This window comes from Pseudoliparis swirei, chromosome 8 (genome assembly GCF_029220125.1).
Source record: "Pseudoliparis swirei isolate HS2019 ecotype Mariana Trench chromosome 8, NWPU_hadal_v1, whole genome shotgun sequence".
NCBI classification, from domain to species: Eukaryota; Metazoa; Chordata; class Actinopteri; order Perciformes; family Liparidae; genus Pseudoliparis; species Pseudoliparis swirei.
This window is the reverse complement of record NC_079395.1, coordinates 6887832-6904579: the sequence shown is the minus strand read 5'-3', so window position 1 is coordinate 6904579 and position 16748 is coordinate 6887832. Positions and strand designations below refer to the sequence as shown.

The window sequence follows — 16748 nt, the reverse complement described above, 5'->3', positions numbered from 1 at the left end:
AGAGAATATTGTTTATTGTTTAGTTAGTTTGCAGGATAAAATCAATAATATACATTGTAATCCACAAACATTTTATGATGTATTATAAATTAATAAAATACTTTATTCTTGTATTTTATTTACAATACGAATTTACTGAAATCTTCAGGGGGGAATTCACAAGCTAAACTAATAGTAATAATCAATAATTATAATTCAATAATATAATGTACATTATTGTGAAATCAGCCTTTCTGCATTACGAGTATACTTTCACTTTTTGTATATGTTGACGTTAATACTTTAGTACTTTCTACTTTGTATTTATCAGCTTTACCTCTGTCGTCTCTTTTTGTCTCCATAAACAAGTTTATTGATCTTCGATAAGTGTAATTAACTATCACACATTTAATCCATAATCTTGTTTGGACTCTTCATGAATAGCCTTTTTCTTATTTAAAATAAAATTACTTTTACTTTAATGTTTTTTAGTAATTTGTTCACATTTTCAAAATTATGAATTGATGTCATAACACATCATTTGTATTGTTTATATTTACTGTTTGTATTGTTAATTTTTTTTGGTGTTTCCTGCTCGGACGACTTCTCGTCCATTAAAGGCTTCAATGTTTTTTTCCTCAAAATATGTGATACTTGATATTTAATTATTTATTCCAAGTCATACAACAACTGGTTACCTAGGTAGAAAAACACTTTATTTACAATCCAACAAACGAAAAGTGTATCTTACATCTAAACATCTTAGATGTCATTATTCGATTATAAAATCATTCCCATATTATGTCTATGGTCCTTATGATGCACTACGAGAGAAATGAAGCATAGCAGCTTGAAAAATAAGCATGTTTAAAGCTACAGTCAGACGTTTAGAGTCCTGTGATATGAAGAAAATACAATTTTTATTGGACCTTCTTATTGTCTCTTAACTCTCACATCAGTTTCACTCCACTGTGATTGTTAAAAATATATGCACATATACATATTTGTATATATACAATACAAATAGTTAGCATATAACTAGGCCAAGTGTGAACTTGTGCATAAAAAAACTAGCAAATAGTTAGAAAAGAAAACATCTTCAAACCAGTTAATCATAATGTAAACAAATCCTTGACGGTGGCAGTCAGGTAGAGCCATGCTGTACTGGAGGTGCACACTGGTGAGGTCCGCTTTATCAGTTCTGATCAGGCCGTCTCACTGCTGGCAGATGGAGGGGAATTGTTTTCTGTCTCCTGCAGGTGCTCTGTGGACTTAAGGACATCAGGGTCTCTTGGACTCGCCATCATCTCCTCGCTGTTGCAGTTCACAGGGGAGCCGGCCTCTGATGAGCGGTCTGCAGGCTTCTCAGGATTGGCCTGCAGTGCTGCGGTGGCGAGCGGCAGGTTCATCATGTACAACATGTTGCCCATACGCCTGGACACCTGCGGAGGAATAAAGACAGTCGATGTTAGACATATCGGTGTTTACAAACGTGCCAGTCTCTAAATGAGTGACAAGGGACCCGTATGTATAGGACAGGAATTTAAAAAAGGTCATTTATCATTTATCACATTTTGTTGAATTAATATAATGTATTTACACTTTATTTGTTATCATTCTGATTCTCCATATGGTATTTATACTACGCAAAATAAGATATTACTTTAGTCATCCCCAGGGGGAAATTTCGTGACGCAGCAGTTTACATATATACAATACAATAAGATAAAATAGCAGGGCAGGACATATTATATTTAAGAATTTAAATAATAAAGGAAAGGAAAATGAAAGTGTATACAGTGTATCTAGTATAAAGTGAAGCATTGAAGGTTTATTGATGCTCATTTGAGGAGGATCTGGCCTGAAATGATTTATACGTATCTATTGCAAATTGACTTTTTTTTTCGTGCAGTTTTTTTCTTACCCAAATCAAATTGGTTCTCAAGCCACAGGATATAATATAATGTACAGATTTTAAAAGACCACTGAGGTAAATGTGTGATTTCAGATTTGGAATCTGTTAGTCAAATTGATGATAGAGTTAAAAACTGAGACAAACCAAGGCCAGGACAAGCTTCGCCACATTCTGTGTGGAGATAGTGCGAGGCATTTGTGAGATTTATTTTAAACTCGCACACATCCCATCTTTGAAGGGATTAAGTCTTGAATGTTCAGGGCTCAGTCAGAGTTTGTGTTTCCTACCTGTGAGCGGATCTTAAGAGCCGGTCCCAGTTTGAGTCCCAGTGTGTCCAGTAGGTGCTCCTCTGACAGGAGGGGCAGGGTCTCCCCGTCGATCATGTGGTCCTTAAACGTCTGTGGAGTGAATTTGCACAACATTAGCACAACAAAGACACATCAGAAAGAATAAAGACAGATACAGAAAACTGTAGAATCCCACCTGAGCATATTCTGAACATGTGGGTACGCTGTTGATGAAGTTGTAGACATCATTCACTGTCCACTTCCTTATGTCTTCAGACACCTCATCACTGTTGAGAAAGAGATTGGGTGGACCTGGACAAAATAATGACGCACATCTTTGTTGGTGCTGTTATCCACGGTACACATGCAATTAATTTGTTCAAATAATATATTGTAATCTATCTTTAGAAACTCACCAGATGGAAGGAAACCATTTCCGGGGACTGGGAACATGTACGGAATGCCTGTGAGCGTTCCACCAGTGGAGGGATACATAAACTTCTCCTGGAAAGCTGAACATTGATTGGATAAGTCTTTATCATTTGCTCCGCTGTTGGCCACATCGGACCCATCTTGACTGCTCACACAGGCTTTACGTAGACCTGGCTCCCCCTCTTTGTAGTTCTTCCTGCTTCCTGCAGAGATTTCAGAGTCTATTTTTGCATGATGATGCGCCTTGCTGGCGGGACACTCCTCTCCCACGTCCCCCTTTGCCTCCACCTCTTTCTCCTCCCCTGATGTGGCTCCCGGGCTCCGCTCCACATTCTTGTCTTCCGTTTGGCCCTTCAGGTTGGACACGTGGCTCTCTGCGCTCTTGTGCACGTTGGGCCTCCTGCCAGCCCTGCGTCCCCTCTCTCGGTGCAGCGTGCTGATTGGTGGGTAAGGGCTGGCTGACATGAGGATGCTGTTCGAGTGCAGTTCATCCAGAGTGGGACGGTGGACGTAGACGTCGTGGCCGTCCGGCATCCGCTGACGACCTCTGAACGCCATGTGGTTGGAAGGGTACGACATAGGATTATCAATTCCCATAAGTCCCTTCTGGTGGGCATTCTCCAGCTCCTTCTGGTGCAGAATGGCATTCATCTCCATTCTGAGCAGGAGCACACGTGCATATTAGACATATTTAACCCTCCTGTTACCTTTACATTTACTAACATATTTTACCCTTGGGGTCAATTTGACCCCAGCAATTAAAACCTCCAGAAAATTATTAGAATTAATATTGTTTCCCAAGTTTAAGTGTGAGGTACTTTATGTTTGTTTGTTGACTACCTAAATAGCCCTTTAAATATACATAAAAAGTTGATATTTCTTATATGTTTGACACAGTGAAAAACAGCCTGGGGTCAAATTGACCCCAAGGAACACCGACATTAAACATTGAATGGGGTCAAATTGACCCGAAAGGCAACAGGAGGGTTAAGCAACACTAATGATGGAGCAGCACATGATCCGAATTTAAATTCTTCAAATGCACAATATGTCTCATTTTAGTCTGCAAAATGTGACGCAGATGTGTGTGCAGGTCGAATGTTTCTGTGAGATGCCGATGAGATTGTGCGCTCACTACCTGGCTATATTTTGCTTGTGAATGAACTCCTGTCGCCGGGCAACTGTTTCCATGGGCTCCGAGGGCAAGAAGCCATAGCCAGCTGAGAAAAACCAAAAGGCAGACGAGCTGTTAGCGATTGTTCACAGTCCTCAAGATGATACGAACATGCTGGGAATTTCCTCATGTATGAAACTGAATCATGCCGTGCTCACCTGCTCCAGGAAAAGCTCTCCCGGGCATGACATTGGCATGGGGAGGTAGATGTGGACCCAGGTGAGAGCCCATGTGCATTTGTCTGGCCTCAGATGCTACCATCTCAGAGGGGGGCACCAGCTCTCTGATGAAGGAAAAGCATGGAAACATATTTAATCTAGACGTGATGTCAAGGGATATATGTCATGCTGTAATTATTGCAGTTTTTTTAATGACTACGGTACATTTAGTTACCAATCAAAACGTTTTTATTGCACGGAAACATGCATCAGATCTCAAGATCTGATGTATGTTTCTTCAAGTATCCATGTCTTCTTCATAAATGGACCTGTAACTGACAATTGTCATGGATGCCCTTCACCGGAGAGCTACCCTTTCGGGTTGTCAGCGTGTATTCAGGTACAGACCTCTCCATGAAACGAGGTTCAAACTGCGCTGGGACCCCCTGTAACCTCTGCTGCCCCTGGGAGAGGATCTGTGGAGCCATGGCCATCTGGTTCCTCATTATCAACTCTTGCCTCTGCCTCAGCTCTGCAAGAGAGAGAACAAGCACCACAGGTCATTGAAGGTCGGGGAAGGCCGTGCAGCGACTGTGAAAGCAGGAGACTGCAGGTACAACTCAGAGTCAGCAGGTAACAATCCCCTAGACCCTACATGGCGGTCAAGGTCTCACAGTTGGTTTAACCTGTGTCCAGATTGGACACTGTATATGGTGTCAGAAAATGTGTAAATACAAATAAAATCATGAATCTATACAAATCCTTGCGATTGTCCAAGTTCTGCCCCTATTCGTAGTGTGATTTATTCGGAAAATTTAGTTTTTCAAGTTTTCTCAGACTGTATTTCATGCTGTTGTTTGCCTCACCTCCAGCTGACATGCCGTTAACCAGACGGTACCAGTGCTTCTCATCCAAGGACCCCTGCTCTCCCAGCGCTGTCATCTTCCTCAGCTGCTCTCGTGGGGTCATGACACACACGACCTGAAGGCTGTTGAAGTGTAAACAGATGATGAAACATATGACAATTGCCTAACCCACTGATTACTGTAATACTGCATTATATATAGCTATATATAACTTTAAAGAAGACATTCATAGAAAATTAAATTTGGTTGGATTATATTATGTAATTTCTTAACATTGCCACAAGGAGGCAGCAACTATCTACCCGTTAAAGAGTCTAATTATGGCCACTGCCATCGTGTTATTTTCCAATAAAAGACACATCACTATATAACCCCCCCCCCCCCCCAAAAAACCATTTTATTCTACCAATCAAATTAATTTGAACAGCATGAGGACCTGCATTGTGTTTTTATTTCAGCAGAGCTGTGACAATGAAACATCTAGATTGGAATTGGAACAGACTGACACAATATAATATAATATATATAACATATTATAATAGATAATACAATATTTTAAAAGAGGACTTCAATAAACTACCAATATGGGTTCCATGCACACACAAACACACACACACACACACACACACACACACACACACACACACACACACACACACACACACACACACACACACACACAGCATTTATTCCCATTATTAACCTTTGATCCTTCCTCTCACCTCTTACCTCCAGCCTGTAAGCAATCATCTTTAACCAACCTTAACCCCTACCCTCACCGTAAAGTAAACCTAATCCTAAATTTAAATTGAACACCTAAATCCAAATCCTAACCTTAATACTAACCTCTTAAAATGGAATTTATTTTCATCTTTCCATCCTATCCACAACATCTGTTCCTAGTATAGTAAGAAAAGCACACTCACAGACACACACGCACACACACCCGTACACACACTGACACACACACAAACACACACCAAATGGCCACATTGTTTTTGGCTGAGCCAGCAGCTTGTGTAAACAAGCACAATCGACTTAGACACTTCCAATTAGTCTTCAACACTGCAGAAATCCCATTACCAAATATGATACTGTAAACGACAGCGCAATAATCCAGTTCTGCTAATCCAGGACCAGGGTGTGCAATATGTTGAATCTGAGTCTGCACAGAAGGTCATCACCCACCTCTTCATATTATATTAGTTTATAGTGATCTCTTTACTCTACATGCCGTCCCCTCCCCCAAGAGAAATGCTGTCATAACACTTGCCCCAAGGCCTTGAGCATTATCCACAGTCCCTCAAGTTCCCTCTGAAGCCCATTTAATCTGAGGGCTGTAATCCGCCTATTAGTCCTGCAACAGTCTGCTAGCTACATCTGCTGCTGACCTGCCCGAGACCGCCCTGCTGGCCCGTCCAACCCCCATCCCCACCTTCCCAGGCCCCTGCTACCCCCAGGATCCTATTAGCTAAATCCTGGCTATACAGCACTTTAAAGGGATGTGTTGGAGGTAATCCACACGTTTAGAGTTTTACCCTCTGCAAACCTTGCCTGTAAGCATCCCGGACAATACACCCTCAGTGCTAAGCCTATTAGCCTCCATTAACTCCCAGGATGTCCTAAAAACACCTTGGGGATAAATCTGGGAAGGCAATCGGTTTATGTGAAGCTATGTTGCGCAAACACATGCACCCTGCCTTCACCCACTTCTCTGCCAATGTCATAACAGCGAGCATCAGCTCATGGGAAGAAATGTATTTCAACATTTATGCCTTTGTAATTCCAAGTGGGCACTAAGCGCTGAGCTTCAGAGCCTTTTGTAATGTATTATCGCCTTCACATTCTCTACTCTGGGAGTTAATGATTTACACTCTTTAGATGTGATATAGCAACTGTACATTTTTCAAGCAGATTAGACTTGTTTTGAGTATTTTACACAATCACCAATTAAATATGAAAAAATAGCCCAAATGGAAACCAATAAATATAAGTTTGATCCTTAAATTTCTTCAGAAATAGATCCCAAAGAAATCTGCTGACCATCTGGATATTTTTTTTTTTGAATTACACAAAAATTAGACAAAATACCGTAGAATACCGTAAAATGCGAGAAGGTTGGTAATAATGCTATTAAATATACACTTTTTTTTTTTTTTTACACAATGTGCAGATTGAGTGAAGATTTTAGATTCGAACTTTGGTAACAGGTTAAAAATCTCTTCTATTATGCAGCACTTCATGCAGAAAAGAGTCTTTATGATGAATACAGAACAGCAGTAAGTGTTGTTAAACCACCCTTCTCTTCCAGATTAAAGGCCCTGGTACTTTGAGAGTCCTTTGTCACTGCTCGCACATTGTTTAAATTTAATTTGACATCTTTTAAGGGAAGTTGATGATTTAACATATATCTTCAAACCTGACCTAGCTCAAACTTTTTATTGGATATTACATGGAAGTTTCATGCAGTGTTTTGTGAGTGAAAGTGTCATTACAGGTGAGCTCTTACACACTCTTGGCCCTTACTTCCTCAACAAACAGGCAACACCGCAGCTGCCAAATCCGGGGATTGGACTCCTTGGATTTGCTGTTGCCTGGATAATCTCATTACAAGAATGAATTAAAGGGAAAAATTGCTGACGCCGTAGCTGGAGCCCTGAGGAGGTCATATCAGACCAGACAGAAGAATTGTCTCGCCCTTCTTTATCCCCCGTAACACAACATGCTGTAGCTTTGTCAGTTACAAGAAGTAGTTCAGATTTCATGATAATTTGAAGCGGCAAGATGCAGTTAGTATTGATTTAGTAGAATTAGTTATGGAGTGATAACCTCACAATAAAATGTGTTGAAAAAGGCTGATTGAAAGGATCAAATTTAATATTATCAATAGGCCTGTATATACATATATGAGTTAATGGAGACCCAAATCATCACAGTTGATAAGAAACACAAGCTAATTTATTATGTATTTTAGCATAATTCTCATTTTAATAAGCTCTATTTACAGAATCTGGGCTAATGATTAGGTTAATTATCCAGATTTCGAGGCTGTTCCTCTAATCACATTGGCCTTGAGATTAATCACTTACTGAAGGATCGGTCGCCTTTTATACAGTTTACTGCTCGCATTATGTACGGTAACATTGACCATTTATAAATCTACGTGCTTAGATTTGAAGGTTGTTACTGTTATTTTTTATTTTATTTACATACATATTAATTCGGACTTATATTGCATACTCTGCAATAAACTAAGTAGAGTTGGTGCTTCAGCAGAGTAAATTTGAAACTAAGATACAACCTAAAAAAATACGTCAAAAAACAGAAAAGGGGAAATGGAGAGAAAGATTGAAAGAGGAAGTTTTAATGGACTTACCTTCAGGTGCACACCAGAGAACAAAGCTTGGGACTGATTTTGTCCAAATTCAGACAAAAAATACCAAGTGGAAAAGGGAAAAACTTTTGGTCTTCTCAAAGACTGTCTCACTTCTGTCCCTCTCTCGCCTCCAATGACTGTGAACGGCCTCCCACTAACCAGCCAACTGTACCAACGGCGTCTGCTGCCAGCTAACTGCCTTAACTAAAAAAGACCTTTTAAATACCGATTCATTTCATCTCCATTAGATGGCCTTATCCCCTGCGGTAAGCGCTCCCTGTCCTGACATCACTATGATCTCCCATCCAACTGCTTGTGGCACCTTGCAAGTGATGTGTAATTACTGAAGCAGCACTGGTCGTAAGCAGGGAGTGCTAAACCTCTTTCAACGTTTACCTCACTAATCCCTTGTTAGCACTTTAGACCATAGTTAAGACAGCTAAATGCTTAGCTTCCTTTTCCAGTGGTAAAATGTCCCCTTCTTAACAGCTCTAAGGTCACATGCAGAGAAGTGACATGATGTTGGTTGTAGACTTTAAAAAATCCAACCGATCTGTCTTGTTTGAGTCTTTTCCTCACATGTCTCGTCTTGTTTGCATCCAGTATTATCGAGTCACAGCGAAGGGATCAGAACAGGTTTAACATCTCGAAACAGGACTGGCTATAAATTCAGTGATTCAGTGCAGACAACCATCCATCTTCTGATGACTGAAACAATCTTGTATCCGGACCGCCAGCATTTCTGTCATTCTTCCCCATCGAGTGACAACTGTACCAAAGCTGTAATCCAGAAGCATTACGCCTTTGACACTGTGTGGAAATCTTGTTTAGGTCTTGATTACCGTGAGAGCCCGGGTAAGATTCTTTAGGATAACGAATCCCTGAAATAATTGACAAAGCCTTTAGATCCTGTTTGTATTACACTCGGGAAATAATCACTGACAGTGAACATCTTTTCAGCAGTGGTTGAAGAAGTACTTAGATCTTTTAATTAAGTTACAATATCGCTACAAGTAAAAGTCCTACATTTAACATTTCAGTTGGTTGAGCGTCGTCTTTAAAAAATAAATATAGAAATATAGAAATATCACACTTAGATTATTTTATTTGCGCGAAATGATAATATTAGTAAGTTAACAAGCTCACAATAAAAATGTTAACATGTTGACGTTATGTAGGAGACCAGACTGGCACAAAGGACGTGCCCCTTTTTTAGGGGAAGAATAAGGTTGTCCCTTAACACCTCTTGACTGGACTCAATGAGAAAACATGTTGTTTAAGACGTATAAATTAAGACGTCCTAACTTGCTCACAAACAGCAAACAGCCAAAGTTCTCCACACTTAGCCTACCTTAAAGCTATATTCATTGGTCAAAAGAGAATCATTTTTGCTTAGGTAATAAATAAAACTATTATAATTAGTACATAGGTTACGAAACAATTACTTAATTCTTTCGAAAACAGAAACATTTAGCAGGGCTCTCAAGTTTTGAAGACAGGCAAGAGTGACATTTCCATCAGCACCCCCCCACCCCACTTTCCAACATTGATGTTATGATTGGCCATCTTTAAAGCATGCTAACATGCTGATGTTTACCATGTTGTTCACCATCTTTGTTTAGCAGGCTAACAACTGTTAAATAACACAAAACACAAAGTATAACTGAGGCTTAGCAGTAAATATGAAGGAGGAGTTGCTAAAAAATGTATCTATAAAAACTCCAGAAAAACTCAGAACTTCACTGCACCCCGGTAATACAGGTAAGCAAGTGGCAGGTGACTCTTTTTGTAAATATATCAACATTATTTAATTATCTTTCATTCTCTGAACAACAGAATGTTTTGTTCTCTATAGGTTGTGGAGGAAAAATGAATGCCATCCAGGTGATTTCCCTCACCCTGCTGTCCGCTTTGGCGGTCAACGCTCAGGTCCTCATGCCAGGAAGATGCCCCAAGCTGGCCGTTCAGGAGAACTTTGATACTGCCAGGGTAAATACTTCTATATATTCTGGAGACAAAGCAGCATTTCTGTTTCATCTTCTTTACTTTGAATTCCAGAAGTTAACAAATTAGACCTCCCAGGGCCACAATTTGTCCCACAATACAAACTTAAATCTTCAAGATTCTGCAGCTCTTCACGAACCACATTTTAATTTCTTGCTCTTGCTCTGCAGTACCTTGGTAAGTGGTACGATGTCCAGAGACTGCCGCATGCCTTCCAGAAAGGCGAGTGCTGCACTGCCACCTACAGCCTGAAGAGCCCTGGAGTCGTTGGTGTCTTCAACAGCGAGCTGCTGTGAGTACTCAGCCTGCGTCAACATGTGTCTTTTATAAAGAGTTGGACCACAAAAGTCTCACTAAAATTCCCTTTCTCAGGCTAGAAATTAGAAGGCCGGTCTCTTTTTACTGTCCAAGCTAAAAAGAATAAATGTGCATTACAATTTTTTGCATGCAACCTGTAACAGTTGAATTTGTTGCAGTAAAACTATGAGCGTGAACTATATTTTTCAGATATATTCCTTCAATGATTTTACTTAAATACAATATTAAGAGCATTTTTCTTCACTTGAGTTTGTTTATGCTACTCTATACAATACATTGATTTTACAGATTAAGATGCATGATCAATGTGATGATACTGTGCTGTAGATTGAACTACAAAACAATACATAAAGTACTTTAAATGTGCTATACTATTCAAATGTTATGACCTAAATTCTAATATAATTTTCTGAAAAGGGACCATTCTGCCTAATAAGTATTTTTACTTCATAGTTCACATTTTGCTGTTTATACTTTGGTTTCTCTTTTGTTTCTTTCAGTGCTGCAGGTCTCCTTCTTTGAGAGTAAGAACATGTAATTTATTACAAACCTGCAAAGATTGCTCTTCAGACGTAGATTTATACCAATGTTCACTTCCTGTTTCCTTACACCTCCAGACGCTCCCCATGCTCCTTACTGGGTGCTGTCCACCGACTACGACACATACTCTCTGGTCTACAGCTGCACCGACCTCGGCGTGATGCATATGGACTTTGCCTGGATCCTGAGCAGAGAACCCACCCTGCCCGAGGAGACCCTCGAGGAGCTGCACAGCACGCTGTCCTCCATCGGAGTCAGAGTGGACAAGCTGCTCACCACCAGCCAGGATGCAGCTTACTGTAGTGCCATGAACCAGTAAACAGACCTGATGAAGTCTAAAGGCCTACAGATTCATGTATTTTTCTTATGATTGTATTTCTCACTGTGTCAATGCAATAAATTTCTTTAAACCGCAGTGCAGGTTTTAGTTTGCCGTTCTTCCCGTGGGTCTCCGGTGGACTGGCGTTTACAGTATTGATAACAGATTAACTCTGTTATCTATGCCGTTTTGTTTTCACACTCCCACAATGTCTCTTTGGTTAATGGCTTTATTGCTAATACCAGAATATTTGAATAATCTGCACATAATCAATATTTTGTCAAAAGTGCATGTTTAACAAATTGTACAAGACAATTAGTCTAACTTTATTGTAATAAATAGATGTTCTCATCTGTAAATTAGTCCTTACTGGATATTTTACCAGATATTAACAATTGTAAACAAACTAAGACAGTTTTGCCTGTGGTAAGGGGGTGTGGACCCAGAAGCAGTACAATGGACACAATGAATCGTTTATTCCCAGTCAGAAGACACACAGGCAAACAGTCTCCAATTGATCAGGGGAGAGGCAAGGCAAGAACTCGTGGTCGGGGACAGAAGGCCGAGTCGTCCAACAGTCCAAACAGGCAGGGTCGTCAACGGGGGGGGGGGGGGGGGGGGGGCGGACGCTGGTCGATCTTTCCCCACATTATGCTCGACTGATGCCAGTCTCACATTTGTCTGACAAATATTAAGCCAAAAATCAGGATTAAACTGATCCCAGCAGGAGGGTTGATTCATGGTGGATATCAGTAATAAAACTAGGGAACTAAAATTGGTTCGTTAAATAATACAATATTTGTATCATGCATTTTACAGTATTTATTCATTAATTTCACTTGAATTGTTCAACAGGATGTACATAAAGTAGGTAGGCTATGTAGGCTAGCAACCTTTCACTACAGCAAAGTATAAATTATAAATATTTCAGCCCCATAAATTTATCCCCCAAACTGTCTTTGTTCATTAAACATTAATCACTCTGACACAATCATCAGTCATTGACTTATCAAAAACAGTGTCTAACAATTGCATCTCTTATTGGTCGTCCAGTCGGGCCCTCATTCTGACAGAATGTTGGATACATCTATAATATATTTGTGAGTAAAGTATGTATTTATTTATTGTATGTCTCAGATGAGCAGACTGCCTGTTTCCAAGAAATGGACAATGGAGGGCGATGTTTATGTTTGTTTGCTGTTCCATTCAGTCCTATTTTCTGTAAATATAGAGCATATTGGAGTGACCCCACACTATTCTACCTGTTGTTCTTTACATAGTTACATTGTGTTCCCATTTAGACCACAGGTAATCCAGATTTGGTAATCCTGAACACCTTGAATCGAGACCAGAGTATTCCAATCCCATATTGCTTTGAAAAACCATCATAAAAATAAGTTGGATTACCTGATCCTGGATAGCAGAAAAAGAGATTTCCAAATCTGGATCAGTTTGATTCAACTTTTGAAAAATCGTCCCCTGGAGATCAATAAACATGCTCTTTAATCCATGGATAAACCAAGGAGAGTGTACAATATATTACCCAATTGAAATCCACAAATTGTTTAGTTTTACAAATTTAACTTTAGAGTTGCTGGGAGACAGATTTGTTTTATCTTCAGCCAGAACCATGCTAGTATTTCCCTCCCGTTTCCAGTCTATATGCTAAACTAAGCTAAGCTAACTGCACAATAACATCATGTTTGGAACATGGAAGTGGTATTGATTTTGTTATCCAAGTCTCAACAAAAAGTAAATAAAGGTATTTACGACCTAACTTAAGCTGCTATATTTAATTAAACGGGGTTAATGTCTTACCAGTGAGGACAGTATTCACCGACAACAAACAATATTGAAGTTTACTCCAATATTATCAGTCTTCCAATCTCCAAACGTTGTAATGCCCTCTCTCCTCTGTTTCTCCTCTGTCTCCTTGATTGTTTCATTCCCTGCACCTGGCCTCAGCCACTCTAACGTCCCCCTAATTGTCTCATGCTGTACACCTGTCTCCCCCTATATATTGTGCCAGTCTTTCCCTTGTCTCCTGTCGATTTGTTGTCTTTATTTCTGTCTCTAGTGGTCTCTCTGTTTCGATCATCAATTCCCAGTCTTTGTTCGCATTGTTGATTTTTGTAGTTACTTTCAAACCAGAATTTTTATGTTGTATGCATCTTCCCACTTTTATAGACCCCAAGCCATTTTAGTATTTCCTAATGCATGAGGAGAGATTATTTGGGCACAAGTGAATTTCATAATGCTCCCACAGCAGCTCCCTCTGCCTCTGTATTTACTGTTAATCCCTGTGCTGCTTTTACAAGGTGCTACAAGGGCCTCGTAAATCACTTTGAACTGGAAATGGTTTGTGGCTGAAGCAGCCTCTAGTGGTTTATCAACAGAAATAATAACTGAATCGGACAACAAGCTGCAGAACATAACATGCTATATATATATATATATATATACCTAATCATCAATACAGGCATTATAAAGATGGTCAGAACTGCAGTATATCATGATAAATAACTGCTTTGAGTTTAATTGTAATTGGTTAATTATTACTTTCAATCCATTATCTATGTTCTGAGCTTTGTGGTATGGTCATGTATTAGACAATACACACTTGTCTCATGATCATTTCCAACTGTTGTCTCACGGCAGATATGATGTTACCTTTTTTTTTAGAAAAGGGTTTTTACAGCATTGTCAAACACACCAGGCAGATATGTCCTTTGGTTCAAGGTCAGAGTTTTATTTGTGAGATGAAAAGATCACCCACCACATTTAGTTTTTTTATTATTTAAACAGGCTTCTTGCATTTAATGACACCACATTGAATACCGAACACTTACAACGTCAAATCTGAGTAAATGTAATAAATATGACCTGCTTACTTTAATATGTAACCAATTGGCTAAACTGGCTAAAATATATAAACAAATGTACCGTCCAGTTCCGCTGCATTCCTCTGATACTAAACAAATGATATATACTCAAGTTACATTGATCTTCGTTGTAACGTAATCTGCAATTTAACTGTTTTGTTTCGGTTGAATGGAAAGACGAATAGGATCATCCAGTGGCTCCATTGATTTTTGTTTTGCACTTGTCCAGTCAAAACAGAGGGTGGTTATTTAAGTCACCTCTGATCCTCCAGTGTGACATTCTCAGGCCTGTTTGACCAACAACATGAAGATATATGCAATGGGAGTCATATCGTTGTTAAAGGATAACCATATGGTGTATCAGCTTAACCAAATAGTCACCTCAGTCACTGTGGTGATAACACTCACCAGTTCATAAACAATGAAGAACTTATTTTTGTCATGAAGCAAATGTTTAAAAAATGAAGTGTACTAAATGAAATGCAATACATATCTAGCTAAATGTTTAACCAAGTGTATTGATAAAAATACGTGTTCTATGGAGCGTGACATGCTTAATTTGAAAAAGAAGGAAACCTGAGGGAGGGAACAGAGGAGGGATCTGGAAACAGAAGTGCAACTGATGTCATGTGTACAGAACGAACATAGCAGACCCTCCTTACATCATTTTGTGCATGTTGTCCCTCATTTCGTGTCACCTATTGCTGCTGATTGTCTAACGAAGGCCTAAAAATACAGGAGATAGATTGGAAATGTGGATTTCCTGCAGCCATATTCACAATAAACTGAGGCCCTTTCTATCTAACTGACATTTGTTTTTATAGAGGTTAGACATAATACCAGCAAGTTAGCAACACATGTGTATCCATCAATACAGTACAATACAAATCTCATTGAACAAATGAAACTTTTTCTTCAGCTTTTTTTTACAGTAATGCTGCACCAATCCTGTAAGAGGCTGTCAATTAAATGTAGGTGAACATGTCACAGATGGTGTTGTTGCCTCTATTGTCCATCAGCAGCATATCGAAACATTCCCATCGTCGATGTATGTATTAGTGTGTTATGGCATACGGTACAGCATTTTCACTTCCACCTCCTTAACTTTCAGTCTGCGTGTGTGTGTGTGTGTGTGTGTGTGTGTGGACACAGGTGCCAGGACCCCAACATGACCCAGGTCACCCTGTCAGTCATTCATATCTGCTCATGTTCCTGTTGCACGTTAATCCCACAAATAAACATTTCAGAATTCTACTGTGTTTTGGATCTGACATTAGTGAGAGAAACACTGAATAACTGATTGATTGTAAGTGAAATAATTCCACTTCCAATCATGCTTTTCTTAACACCTGTGTCAAAGCAGGACAAATGCTGAGGTCACGAACAACATTTCTGCTGAATCAGTCAGGCTCATTGCCTCCATCCAGGGAAAAACCTTCATTTTCAACGAGGTGTTGATGAATCCGAGAGCAGCCAACAAGGCCTCCCTCTGAAGTGTGTGAGCTGAAAAATGAGCATGTTGATCGTTCTCTTCTTTAATTTAACCTTGTTTGTAGTTTTAGGGCTTTGTGTGAAAGCAAAGGGCATTTAATTGACAGTGTTGGGTTTAATCTGAGTTAAGTGTTAAACATCTGTGATTTTATGCACCATTTCACATATTTCAATACACTGAGAAACAGATATTTAATTTAGTTCAGGTTTTGTGTGTATTTTTCTGTATTTGGCCCGTGAACGCTGCCAAATTTTGAAATGATGGATGATCCTGACTTTTGTAATTAATTAACGACGTTCATGTAGTTGAATCTGTTCACATTGCCAGGATGAAAAATTACATTTTAAGGAAGAAGTGACCACATTTAGTTTAATGAAGAATGATGAATTGCCAAAAATATTTTAGAATAAAGAAATATGTATTTACTTTGACAGTTCCCAGCTCAATGTGTAAAAGACTAAAACAGTATTCCTTGCAGACGCATGCCACCATATAAAAAAGATGCTCTTGAATTGAAACGCGGTAATTGAACTCACTTAGTGATTTGGTTCTTCAGGAATGCTCTGATTACACCCACAAAGTTAAACACGTCGACATTTAGTACCACAGTGTGATCTGCTGGATAATGAGCTGCTTTCCTCAGCCAGACTGCTGCCTTACCCGATGACTGTGCTGGATGTGAAGTGAGTGGATGGAACACACGCAAATATAAATGAATGTCTGTACCGAATTGCATAATACTATAGGTTCCCCACTGAATAGATGAGATTAGATATTACTTTATTCATCTCCAAGGGGACATTTCTTGACGCAGCAGCAAACGTGTTTACAAATACACAATACAATAAATAATGTCTCCTGCTCCAATGCAGAGAAGTACAGAGCACTGGCCACAACAGACTGGTGGAACATCTCCAACATCTTGCTGCACACATCAAAGGATCGTAGTTTCCTCAAGATAAACAGTCGACTCATCCCCTTGGACACAGTACAAAAGGTTTGGAAT

General features: G+C 39.5%; 2 protein-coding genes across 3 annotated transcripts; one reads left to right on the top strand and one right to left on the bottom strand.

Moving 5' to 3' along the window:
- Positions 1–673: 673 nt before the first annotated feature.
- Positions 674–8493, bottom strand: samd7 (sterile alpha motif domain containing 7). Of its 2 annotated transcripts, none has more exons than XM_056421852.1 (9): positions 8188–8493; positions 4812–4933; positions 4354–4477; positions 3946–4070; positions 3752–3833; positions 2598–3271; positions 2378–2493; positions 2182–2292; positions 674–1421 (listed from the first exon to the last, which is right to left on the bottom strand). In XM_056421852.1, the coding sequence occupies exons 2-9, from the start codon at positions 4912–4914 to the stop codon at positions 1185–1187; spliced, it is 1572 nt and encodes a 523-aa protein (XP_056277827.1). In that variant the 5' UTR covers positions 4915–4933; positions 8188–8493; the 3' UTR covers positions 674–1184. The 2 variants fall into 2 exon arrangements, with proteins under 2 accessions (XP_056277827.1, XP_056277826.1); XM_056421851.1 differs by lacking the exon at positions 8188–8493 and adding an exon at positions 5895–6216.
- Positions 8494–9761: 1268 nt separating this feature from the next.
- apoda.2 (apolipoprotein Da, duplicate 2) lies at positions 9762–11379 on the top strand. The gene is made up of 6 exons (XM_056421542.1): positions 9762–9948; positions 10043–10176; positions 10362–10483; positions 10798–10832; positions 11010–11033; positions 11127–11379. Exons 1-6 carry the CDS (start codon positions 9870–9872, stop codon positions 11366–11368), a joined length of 636 nt encoding a protein of 211 aa, XP_056277517.1. The 5' UTR covers positions 9762–9869; the 3' UTR covers positions 11369–11379.
- The last annotated feature ends 5369 nt before the right edge of the window (positions 11380–16748 follow it).